Source organism: Geotrypetes seraphini, chromosome 13 (genome assembly GCF_902459505.1).
Source record: "Geotrypetes seraphini chromosome 13, aGeoSer1.1, whole genome shotgun sequence".
NCBI classification, from domain to species: domain Eukaryota; kingdom Metazoa; phylum Chordata; class Amphibia; order Gymnophiona; family Dermophiidae; genus Geotrypetes; species Geotrypetes seraphini.
The window spans coordinates 40650236-40663291 of NC_047096.1; the positions used below are offsets into that span (position 1 = coordinate 40650236).

At 43.9% G+C, this 13056-nt stretch overlaps 1 protein-coding gene across 5 annotated transcripts in view; it reads left to right on the plus strand.

Moving 5' to 3' along the window:
* IGSF9B (immunoglobulin superfamily member 9B) overlaps positions 1-13056 on the plus strand; it is a 224981-nt gene that overhangs the window by 120165 nt on the left and 91760 nt on the right. For all 5 annotated transcript variants that reach the window (XM_033917419.1, XM_033917418.1, XM_033917421.1 and 2 more), the window contains exons 6-8: positions 10547-10688; positions 11819-11964; positions 12232-12374. In XM_033917419.1, coding sequence (XP_033773310.1) covers positions 10547-10688; positions 11819-11964; positions 12232-12374 — 431 coding nt within the window. The remainder of the gene's footprint in view (positions 1-10546; positions 10689-11818; positions 11965-12231; positions 12375-13056) is intronic.

The following is a 13056-nucleotide window of genomic DNA, read 5'->3' on the forward strand; positions in this document are numbered from 1 at the left end:
TTCACAATGATCTGGTCTTTGCAGTTTGTTATATCTTTCAAGGGGCCAACCTAAGAATTATCCTGTACATATATTAGAGAGATGTGCACAAAAAACAATTCTCTCCATTCTTTTGGCCTGTTTTTGGATTTTACACACTGATATTCAGTATCCTGTTTCCAACAGTGGCCAACCCAGGTCCCAAATACCTAGCAAGATCCCAAGTAGTAAAACAGATTTACATAAGAACATAAGCATTGGCTCTGCCGGGTCAGACCAGGGGTCCATTGTGCCCAGCAGTCCACTCCCGCCGCGGCCCCCCAGGTCCATGACCTGTAAGTGATCCTTCACCTAAACCTTTTATTCCCTAATCATTTAATATCCTGTGTAGTAACCCCCTATCTATACCCTTCAATCCCCTTCTCCTTCAGGAAATCATCCAATCTCTTTTTGAAACCAATATCGTCTTCTGTCCTATCACCTCTTCTGGAAGCGCATTCCAGGTGTCTACCACCCTCTGAGTGAAGAAGAACTTCCTAGCATTTGTTCTGAATCTGTCTCCTTTCAAGTTTTCTGAATGCCCTCTTGTTTTTGTTTTTCCCCGCTAGTCTGAAGAATCTGTCCCTCTCCACCTTCTCTATGCCTTTCATGATCTTATAAGTCTCTATCATGTCCCCTCTAAGTCTCAGCTTTTTCAGGGAAAAGAGCCCCAGCTTCTCTAGCCTTTCAGCATATGAAAGGTTTTCCATGCCTTTTATCATCCTTGTTGCTCTTCTCTGGACCCTCTCGAGTATGCCATATCCTTCTTAAGGTACGGCAACCAGTATTGGATGCAGTACTCCAGATGCGGGCGCACCATTGCCCAATACAGTGGCAGAATAACTTCCTTCGTTCTGGTCATGATACCTTTTTTGATAATGCCCAACATTCTGTTCGCCTTCTTTGAGGCCACTTCGCATTGTACCGCCGGCTTCATTGTTATATCCACCAATAACCCCAAGTCCTTTTCTAGGTTGCCTTCCCCCAGTACCATCCCTCCCATCGTATAGCTATACATCGGGTTCCCTTTCCCTATGTGCAAGACTTTGCATTTCTCTACATTGAAGCTCATCTGCCATTTTTTTGCCCACTCACTCAGTTTGTTCAGGTCTTTTTGTAGTTCTTTACATTCCTCAACAGTTCTAACCCTACTGGAGAATTTCGTGTCGTCCGCGAATTTTATAACTTTGCACTTCATCCCTGTTTCTAGGTCATTAATGAATATATTGAACAGCAGCGGTCCCAGTACTGACCCCTGTGGGACACCACTCGTGATCCCTTTCCAGTCAGAGTAGTGTCCCTTTACTCCTACCCTCTGTTTCCTGTCCGCCAGCCAATTTTTGATCCATCTGTGCACGTCCCCTTCCACCCCGTGGCTCCACAGTTTCCTTAGTAGCCGCTCATGGGGTACCTTGTCGAAGGTTTTTTGGAAATCCAGATATACGATGTCTATGGGGTCACTTTTGTCCAATTGTTCGCTTATCCCCTCAAAGAAGTGCAGTAGGTTCATTTGGCATGATCTTCCTTTACAAAAACCATGCTGGCTTGTTCTCATCAGTTTATTTTTTTCTTTAAGCTCATTGATACATAGAAACATAGAAACATAGAAAATGATAGCAGAAAAGAGCCACAGCCCATCTAGATTGCCCACACTAATGGCCCACCCCCTAACTACTTCCATGAAGAGATCCCACATGCCAATCCCATCTTTTCTTAAAATCTGGCACGCTGCTGGCCTCAATTACCTGTTGTGGAAGATTATTCCAGTGGTCAACCACCCTTTCAGTGAAGAAATATTTTCTGGTGTCATCATGAAATTTCCCACCCCTGATTTTCAACGGATGCCCTCTTGTTGCCGTGGGTCCTTTAAGGAAAAAGAGATCCTCTTCCACCTCGATACGGCCCGTGACATATTTGAACGTCTCGATCATGTCTCCCCTCTCTCTGCGTTCCTCGAGTGAGTACAGCTGCAACTTACCCAGTCGTTCCTCATATGGGAAATCCTTGAGTCCTGAGACCATCCTGGTGGCCATTCGCTGAACCGACTCAATTCTCCGCACATCTTTTTGATAATGCGGCCTCCAGAATTGTACACAGTATTCCAGATGGGGTCTCACCATGGATCTGTACAACGGCATTATGACCTCGGGCTTATGGCTGATGAAACTTCTATGGATACAGCCCATGATTTGTCTAGCCCTGGATGAAGCTTTCTCCACTTGATTGGCAGTCTTCATGTCTTCGCTAATAATCACCCCCAAGTCACGTTCTGCTACAGTCCTTGCTAGGATCTCACCATTTAGGTTGTAAGTCCTGCATGGATTTTTGCCGCCAAGGTGCATGACCTTGCATTTTTTGGCATTGAAACTTAGTTGCCAAGTCTTTGACCAATGCTCCAGCAGGAGTAGGTCCTGCATCATACTATCGGGCATTGAGCTTTTGTTGGGCACTGTGCTTTCATCTGTTGTGCGGTTGCCTACCATGTTGCATAATTTGGCATCATCGGCGAATAATGTAATTTTACCTTGAAGCCCCTCAGCCAAGTCTCTTACGAAGATGTTAAATAGGATCGGGCCCAAGACCGAGCCCTGCGGCACTCTGCTGATCACCTCTGTCGTATCAGAGAGGGTACCGTTTACCACTACCCTCTGAAGTCTACCTCTAAGCCAGTCCCTAACCCATGTGGTTAATGTTTCACCCAGTCCCATCAAACCCATCTTGCTCAATAACCTGCGGTGTGGGACGCTATCAAATGCTTTGCTGAAATCCAAGTACACGACGTCCAGGGACTCCCCTATATCCAGCTTTCTTGTTACCCAGTCAAAGAAGCTGATCAGATTTGATTGGCAGGATCTTCCCTACATAAAACCATGTTGATGGGGATCTCGTAGATTCTCCTCGTTCAGGATCGTATCCTATTGGTGTTTGATTAGTGTTTCCATAAGTTTACTCACTATCGATGTGAGACTCACCGGTCTATAATTCTCAGCCTCCGTCCTGCATCCCTTTTTGTGGAGTGGAATGACGTTAGCCATTTTCCAATCCAACGGGACTCTTCCTGTACTTAGGGAAAGATTGAAGAGCAAGGATAATGGTTCCGCCAGGACGTCACTCAACTCCCTGAGCACCCTGGGGTGTAGTTTGTCCGGTCAATAATTCGGCCATCTTTCCTGGAACTGAGGTCAAGCTCACCAGTCAATAGTTCCCCGGGTCGCCTCTCGATCCTTTTTTGAAGATAGGTGTAACATTCGCTATCCTCCAGTCCTAGGACTAAGCAGTGGATTTCCCCAAACCATCTCAATAATTGCCTATGGACTTCTCTTATAGGAAATTATCCAAATTTTTTTAAAACCCCACTAAGCACATATTGGGATAGGAGAATATTACTAGCTCATCTAGGTGTAAGGTCTGTAGATACATTTTAACCTGTTTGCTTTACAGCTACTTTTCCAAAATGAAATAACCCATGGCAGTATAACAGGAAATGTGGACCGTGACCTTGCACCTGTGGTTTCTAAAGGGTGGGGGGGAATACAAGAAGGCTCAAATCTACACACACAGTTATTTGAGCATGCTTTCAGGGACTGATGAGGTGGTCCCTCGGGATCTGACGGCTACGATTCCCAGAATCTCTGTATCAATTTCCTTTTCCCCTTGTTTGTATATTGTGTTGGCATGCATGTATCCTTAGTATGGCTGTTCTACCTTATAAAGATTTGTAATCCATTTCCAGTGTTTTAAGTTGTAGATTTTGCACTGCCTTGCTCTACTACCATTGTTAAAAGCCATATAGTAAGTTTGAAATAAATAAAAATAAAAAACAGCTAACTATGGTCCTCAGGAACGCCTTTACTTTTAAGTGTTACCTGGGGTGTAGTTTCTATCCAGGAGAGTATAGAAATTTCTCAGGCATAGATATTTGGCTTACGGCAGTGAGCAGCATTATCCCTGGATATTCACTGCTAGGCTATGCCCAGGCACCAGCAGTGAATACTTGAGTTTATGCGGCCAGCTGTCTCTTATGCAATTAAGTGCAGTATTCAGCACTTAACCGCCTAAGTGACACTGCTCCAAAGATCGGACTGACTTTATGCCATCTGATTTGGCCACTTAACTTGGGTGATTAAATGCTGAGTATTAGCACTTGACCACATAAGTGGTGATTCTGCCCCCACACCACAGCTGGCTTTAATTTGGTGGTCTGTGGTGATATTCAGCAACACTAGCCGTTTAAGTGCTACTGGGAGCCTCTCCTGGCCACTTAAATCACTTTGAATGTTGACTTGTCTATGTTTAAGAAGCACCTGAAGAGCCTTTGGTCAATATTCAAAATGATTGAACTGGCTGGAAATGGCCGCCAACTGGTTAAATTGCTAGTTTGGAAACATCTGCTAATTTTCAGCGGTGCTTAACCGTTTTTGGGGGGGGGGGGGTTTTGCCACTGAAAAAATTAGTGGTTTTCACCTAAGTGAAACCAGCCTTTTTTTTTTTTTTTTGAGGGGGGCATTACAGGGGTGGAATCAGCCCTTAGCTGTGCAGGGTAATCACATAAATGGGATTGCAAAAAAAAATATAGTCCTATCTTTATGCTGTACCCTTGGCCGGTTAAGCCCTGAATATCGACTTAATGGGCTATGTGTTAGCCGGCTCCTCAAAGATCTAATACTCAGTGCCGAAGCCTGGACATGGCTTGGCATTTAATATCCAGGAATAACATTGGCAGCAATCAGCAAAATGCTTATCGTTGCCAGCAGAATATTTACCTCTCACCCCCGGTTCTTTTTAGGGTGTGACCGGTGACCTTTCTACAGCTGTCTTGTCTTAACATATTGTCCTTGATTTTCAAGTATTAATGGTTGTTTTAAGCAGTTTATTAGCTGCCTTGATGGCCTTTTATATGACCACCATTCTGACAAATAAATAATGATAACAGATGACTAACTTCCCAATTACCTGATTGGATCCCTTTTGAGATCTCTTCTCCTGTTTCCCAGTTGGTGTAATACAGCAGAGGAACTGGTAGAAAGTAGAAAGGTTTTTTGTTTTTTTTGCAGGTGGAAGGTACAAATAGTTGTTTTCTTTTTATCTGTAACTTTTCCTTTTTCATTTGCTACAGCAGCAATAGCAGCAACAGCTTTGAAGCCATCTGGTTTATGAAATTGTGTTTCAATAGAGAGAGAATTAAGTAACAAGGCTCAGGGAACAGAAGGAATTGCAGAGGCAATCTTTCTTCTCTCTCTCCCCCCATCACTCTGATCCACATATTTGCCTGCCTTGAATGTTAACTAAAGAGGGACCCAAGTAGGCGGAGAAAGTCCCTGTCTGTCAGAATCCCTTCCTTCCAGGCTGACTATCCATGAAGGTCTGTGACACTGACCAAAATTGACTGTTAGATTGTCTGCTCTCAACCCTCAGTCCTTCTTTCCCACCCCCAATCTGTCTCTATTTTTTTATTCAGTCCATCTCTCTCGTCTTCCCTTCCCCTCCCCCTCTACCCTGCACTGGAAGAGAAGGGCATACAGCAGAGTGAATTTTGAGCATTTATTTCATGCATAATTAGCTGAAGCCTGTGGAGCCCTTGCTGTGGGTTTGATTAAAATTGCCCTTTTTAGGGGAGGGAGTGAAAGAAGGACGGGAAGGACATGAAGAATGCAGGCAGCTGATGGCGCTTTTCCTTGCAGTTTCTCTGCAATGTCGGTGCCTTATTGGGTCTTTCTCCTGGTCCTCTTCTTCACAGTATTTCCTTTTCTCCTTCCTCCTTGCCTTGCCCTCCCCCTTCGTTTGCACCTTTTCTTCCCCTCCTTTTTTGCAGTGAGATGTGGAGAGCCGAAGCGGGGTACTGCACATCCTACTCGTATCTTCTCAGTCTGTGCACATTGGGGAGGATTTTGCGTCAAATCCTCTTTGTTGATTTGCATAGGTGTGCTACATATCTTTTCATAGTGTCCTTTGAATGGCTGGAGCCACATCTAGTTACTAAACATTACTGCATTATATTCATTTTGCAGGTAAAATAGATGAACAGAATGCATACTGGACAATATTAGAATGATTTTAACTAGGCAGGAAAGGCCCCTGCTCATATAAATGACTCTGCCTGACTCAGTCACTGGTATATTCAGTGGCACTTAACCAGAGACTGCTGCTGATTATCGGTGCAGACTATCATGGTGCTCTTTGTTTGGTGCTGGGGCAATCTGGGGTGGAACACGTTGTCCACGAGCTGCTGTGTTACTGTGCTTGGATTGAGACATATCTGAAGGACGAGAGCAGCTAAGTGTTTTTTTTTTCTTTGGCCTAATGCTATGATTTCGGATCGCTGTGCCTTTGGGCCCTGTTGCCACATTTTTTCACGTGTGGGGTTGTGTACTCCTGGTGCATTTGAACATTGACTTTGCAAGCTATTATCGTGCTTTCTTCACTCTACCGGTTTGTTTGTGTAGGAGTGTGTGAAGTGGAGTTTTTTTGCCATATGAAGCTGAACTGAGGCTTTTTTCTCCACGTCTTTTGTGTTTTTTTTGGGTTGAGTGTTTCTCCTGCTGTGGTTGGCTGGGTGAGTGTTTGCTTAGGCCTTTTAGCGTTGCTGAGCATGTTCGTTTGTTCTGTGTGGGGTTGTGTCTGAGTTATTTATTGATATAAATCGCCCTTCTGTCCTTAGTTTGTATAATAGTAGTGGAACACGTGGACCCAGAAGTTATCTAGGCACTACCTGTGTTACTCCTGGGAGAATTCTATGCCTGAAAATTGAAAATTCTGAAAACTGCATACTTTGTAATTTTTGTGTGCATTATTCTCTCATTATAAGGGATGACATCTCCTTCCAGGCATAAAATATCCCCCCCTCCCAGGAATTTCCCGCATACCTTCCTGGAGACCTTCATCCCATTCTTACTCAACTCCATCTACATTTTTCCAGACCTCCTCCACTCCACCCCACTCCCTGCCTTCCTCCCTGCACCCTTTTCTCCAAGGTGGTAAGAGGAGGAACTGCACAGCTGCACATCAGTCTACTTCCTGCTCCTTTGCCATCTCAGGCCCGACTGTTCCTTCGAGCCTCTTGGGCCTGTGTACATCTGTGCAGCTTAAAGGATCCACTGGGGACCAAGGTGGCAGAAGGGGAAGCAGCTTGAGTAGTAAGTGTACTGGAAGGGAGGGGAGGCAGATGGAAAGGGAATATCTGTACCTCAAAAGCAGACCACACAGAATTCTGTGCGGGAAGGACAGAAGTGGGGAATTCGACGCAAATTCTGCAGTAGGGCAGAATTCCCCCAGGAGTACTATATTGCCAAATAACTGTTCTAACTATGCTTGGACAAGTATCTGGTGCCAGTATTGAATATCAGCTGGTACCTGAATGATTTTGGCAGCTGCCCAGGACCTGGATATTTGGTGCCACTTCCTGGATTGGCTTGACACCAAATACATATGTCTTCAGCATTTATAAACACCTACAGTTATGTCCCAAAATCCTGGGCGCTAAGCTAGTATTCTATAACAGTTGTGTTGGGCACCAAATCAATTATAGAATACTAGCATAAGTCTACAGTTTTGTACCTCCATTTAGGCATGACCACTTATGCGGCGTGTATGGCTGCTGTTATTATTAGTGCCTAAATTCCGCAGTTGGTCTGGTTCTATAATGCATGTGCCAAAATAGTCATAATGCCCATGACCTGCCCACACCCTCTTCGCAGTTGCACATGAGCACACTTAGGATGCCAGTTATAGAACAGTGCCTAAGTATAATTTTGCATCTAACTGCCATTCTAGCCCTGTTTCGGCAACTAACATCCGTTAAGTCCCATTGCCGTGCCAAAAGTTTGGTACCTAATTCATTTTAGACATCTTTATAGAATTCCCCTGAATATCTCTTGATTACTTATTACTAGTATTCAACATGTCTCTACAAGGTGTATGTAGCACTGTACACGTAAGAGACAGCCCCTGCTCCCAGGAGCTTACAGTCTAGTCAGTACAGAGTTAAGTGTTTGGGGAGATCAGCGAAAAGATTGAATATTGCAAAGTGTGTTAATCAATGTAGTTTAATTGAAAATAGGAACCGATTTATCTAATTGGGTAAATTTGTAAAAATTGAACTGTTGCCTCACTATTAAGAAAAATAGGAAATTAAGTGGGTGGGACTGTGTGTGAGAGAGAGAGCAGGCACTTTCTCCTAGACCCAGAAATTCTGGTTGTAATGAAATAAATATTGGAGGCATTTGTCTTCCTCACTCACTTGAATACCTACAGGTGCTTATCAAATTTTCTGTGGCCAAAGCCCCATTTTTGTTTTTCAGGGACACTTTCAGATTTATACAGCCTGCTGGTTCTCTCATAAAAACACAGATGCAGAGTTGGTGAATACTGACAACTGTTAGGAACATAAGAATTGCTATACTGGGCAGACCAAAGGCCTATGAAGCCCAGTATCTTGTTCCCAACAGTGGCCAACCCAGGTCCCAAGTATCTAGCTAGATCCCAAGTAGCAAAACAGATTCTATGCTGCTTTTCCTATGAATAAGCAGTGGATTTCCCCAAGCCATCTCAAGAATGACCTATGGACTTCTCTTTTAGGAAATTATCCAAACCTTTTTTAAACCCCTCTAAGCTAACTGATTTCACCACATTCTCTGGCAATGAATTCCAGAGTTTAATTACACATTCTGTGAAGAAATATTTTCTCCGGTTTGTTTTAAATCTACTACTTAGTAGCTTCATCACCTGCCCCCCTAGTCCTAGTATTTTTGGAAAGAGTGAACAAGCGATTCACATCTACCCTTTCACTTCACTCATTATTTTTAGACCTCTATCATATCACCCCCTAAGCCATCTGTTCTCTAAGCTGAAGAGCCCTAGCTGCATTAGCCTGTCCTTTTATCATTTTTGTCACCCTTCTCTTTTTTGAGATACGGCGACCAGAACTGCAAACAGACAGATTACATGCAATCTCTGATATACCAGCCTGAAAATCAGGCTATCAGCCCCCTCCAATTGCATGGCATTTTGTGCAGGAGTGCCTTTTTCCCCACCATGAACTTTACACTGTGCATTCACCTACATGGCACCCCCTGCACTTCCTAGAACATTCTTCCCCTCCTGAAGCCCCATGAAACCTCTCCTCTTGAAGTTGCTCTCTCAAGCACATCCATCTTCTTCCTCAAAGTCTCCCTACTACAGCACAGAGTGCTTCCACCAGTGTCTCTCTTCTGTCCCTTCCTCTCCTCCCAAACACATAATGCAACTTCTCCATCTTTCCCTTTCCTTCCTCCCACTCCCAGAATCCCCCTTTTCAAACCTTCCTTTCCCAGCTAGAGGATCATGCCCAAAATGCACAGCAACACTCCAAAGACTCGAAGAGCCTCTCGTTCTAGCATGATTGGAGGTACAGCCAGATCCTACCCACACAGCAACTGGAAGTGTGCATCAAAGGGGGTGCAACCTGTTAGTGCCTCACTATAAGCAGGAACAGGAGGCTCTGAAGAGTACTGTTATTTTGTTTTGGATGTGATTCTCTATCCAGGACAGGAAGGTATGAAGAGAGGTCGATTCTAAGAGTGATGGTGAAAGGGAGGAAGAGTTGATGGAGACACTCTGTGTTGCAACATTTAAAGAGGGGAAGGTAGTGCCCATAGAGGGTGCAGTCTTGGTGCCCTTGTCTCCTTAGTGCCCTATCCACCAGCTGCAGATACATTGCTGTGGCTCTGCTAGTACAGAATTTGGATTTTAGATTTAGATATTTGCCTTTTACAAATCTGAGCTCAAAGCAAGCTACAAATTCAGGTATGGGTAATAGGCTCCTTCTCAAGAGGGCTTACAATCTAAGAGGCGAAGGAGGGTGAAGAGACTTGCCAACAGGTCACTAAGAAACCTCAGTGGGAGAAGCAGAATCTGAACTCTTGACTTCCCAGGTTTTCAGTCTCCTGTTGTAACCTGTAGTTTATCTCTCACACATGGCATCCAAATGCCACTTTAAAAAAGCAACAAAAAAACCCAGTACAGCGAGTTCAGTCCCACAGTGCCTCTTCCAAAACCAGGGATTTTTGCTTTTTTTTTTTTTTTTTTCAGTTCAAAATAAATTTTATTGGTTTTTGGAAAATATAAAAAACATAAGTACAAAAAGAAGAGCTGTGCATACTAACATGATTGATATACTGTTTACTGTTCATTTATCTTGTTATTGCCACTTCTTATTATGTAATTGGATATACTGGATGGGTGTCATCACCCGGGATTTTTGCTTTTGATTGCAGATTGGGGGCACAACATTTCTTTACTCTATCGTCACCTCATTTTCCCTCCACCTTGAAGCTTCCTTTGGTAATATAACACTAAAAATGATGTGAAGGGCTCAGACATCCAACAGAACAGAATTTGGAAGGGTAATATAAGGATAATGGAAGCGGCTGAGGTGTACGTTGGCTCAAAAGTCCCTTGCTGGCAATAAACAGTACAAAGCCACATGTTCTGGGTGATCTCATTGACTCATTTTGTCTGCTGAGGTAACTGTTTATTCCCTCCTGTCCCCCAGGACCTCCTTTCATCGTTTCCCCTCCAGAGAACATCACTGTAAACATATCCCAGGATGCTCTGTTCACATGCCAGGCGGAGGCGTATCCCGGCAACCTAACGTACATCTGGTACTGGGAGGATGAAAATGTCTTCTTTAAGAAGTAAGCTCAAGGGGGCCTTTTGGGAGTGCATGCATGAATATTTCCTGCATGTATTGTCTTGCACACACATACCACAAGTCATGCACACTCGGGTTCATACACAAGGGTGCATACAGTCTTCTAATATGTGTTAAGAGACATAATGCAAACATTTGTTTTATGATTACACGTGTTTTGCACATGTTTTCTTTCAGTCATGTTTTCATATATATACCGAACATGTTTTCTGTGCGGTTACACCCCTTTTTCCTTATGTATATACCTGTAACTCATTTGCATGCAGAGAAGTGAATGCACTCATACATTATAAAAGATTTGTGGACACACATATCTGCATATGATTTAAGATAATAATGGTATATATCCATTTATGTATTTTCAGTAATTAAAGCCTGTAACTGGGCTTTGTGGGCCTGATATTCAGCTGGTGGCAGGCAGCGCTTTTGCTGTCCAGTGTCAATGCTTGGCCGTTTCCAGTGACTGGTATTGAATAGTTTTTTTTAAACTTCTAAAACAGTGTATCGCAAACTGTGTGTCCTGAGATTTCAGATGCGCTGAGGCACACTGGGGAGGAAGAGAGGTGCCGGTGCCAGCTGACTGCCTACAGGCTGTGCCTCTCGTGGCAAGAGGCACATCCTGTAGGCAATCAGCTGGCACTAGCGCCTCCCCTCTCTGGCCCTCTTCCTGTAGACAATCAACTGGTGCCAGTGCCTCTCCTGTTTGGCTTTCTTCCCTGCTGACACTCCCCACTGGTGTCTCAGGGCTTGTCTGGAGGGCCTTCGCGCATGTGCGGACGTTGACATGTGCGTGATGTCATCATAGCGATGTCTGTGCACTTCTGGATGTCTTGAGCCGTGGCCACTACATTTAATGTGTTGCGACTCGAGAAAGTTTGCAGGATACTACTGTAAAAAGTTAGTCGGTTATGCCGATATTTAGTGCTAACTGGTTAACTTTTAGTGGCCTGCTTCTAAATGCAGCCTATTTTAGCTGCTAAACAGGATATAGGGGGATAGATATTTGATGCAGTGGGTTTTACTGTTTCTGTTCACTTTATGCAGTAATTTATTACTGATCAAAGCTGGATCTGTTTTCTTAATTTCATTTTTTTACTCCCTTCCCCATCATAGCGACCTCAAACTGCGAGTTCGGATTTTGATTGATGGAACACTGATTATCTTCCGGGTCAAACCTGAGGATGCTGGGAAATACACCTGTTCCCCTAGCAACAGTTTGGGGCGCTCACCATCCGCCTCCGCCTTCCTGACAGTGCAGTGTGAGTGCCAGCTGAAATGTGTACAGATGCACAATCCTTTAACAAAAATGAAAAAAAAAATCTCACATGATCCCCTCCAGAGAACTGGATAATGACTGGGGATGACTAGAAATTAGAGAAGGGTGGAGCTGTAGTCAGGTGTTGCTCAAGAAGATGTTGGTTGGATCTTTGCCTCTCATTTACTCGGCATGGCCTGTTTGTGCATCTCGGGTAGCAAATGAAAACTTGGCAAACTGTTTTTTGTCTTCTTCCTCTCTCTGTTTCTAGACCCAGCCCGTGTAGTGAACATGCCAGCGATTATCTACGTCCCAGTTGGTATACACGGGTATATCCGTTGTCCAGTGGAAGCAGAGCCTCCTGTAACCATGGTGAAGTGGAACAAGGATGGCCGGCCCCTAAGAATTGAAAGGGTAAGAAAGACATTGAGAAAAATGGTGTGTGGGACAACAGAGTGTAGAGATCAGGGGCATAGACACAGTCAAGCCTGAGTGAGCATAAACCTGTTCACTTTTGGCTCAGGCTCGTCCAGCAGTGCGCACACCATTAATATGTACTGTATAGCTGAAAGAGATCCCCAAACCCCACCAACCGAAGATATTCTCATCCCAAACTTCCAGGCCATTAAAAGATTATGGCAGTGAGCAGCTGCGCATTCAGCTGCTGAAGATGGCATCCCATGCACATTCAGTTCTTATACTTGCTCAGTTCACACGTAATAACTGAGCATGTGCAGGGTGAAGGTGTTTTCTAACGGCCCGTGGACTCAGGCTAAAGATGTCTTCAGCTTGTGTGTCTTGAGGATCTAAGGTAGGAAGGGGAAGAGGAGAGGAAATACCTCATGATCTCCTAAAAATCACCATTCTCTGGTGAGGGGATAGGTTGAACTCCTTACCAATGGGAAGTCCCCTTAGAAAAGGTATAGAGAAGGGAGAAGAAAATGATAAAAGGGATGCAGAGACTTTGAGAAAAGGCTAAAGTGGCTAAGACTCTTCATTTTCATTTTTTAAATTATTTATTGGAATTTTTTAACATATGAAATGAAACATTAATTAAATAAATATATCAAATGTATAAAAGCAGGCTTTTAATTAT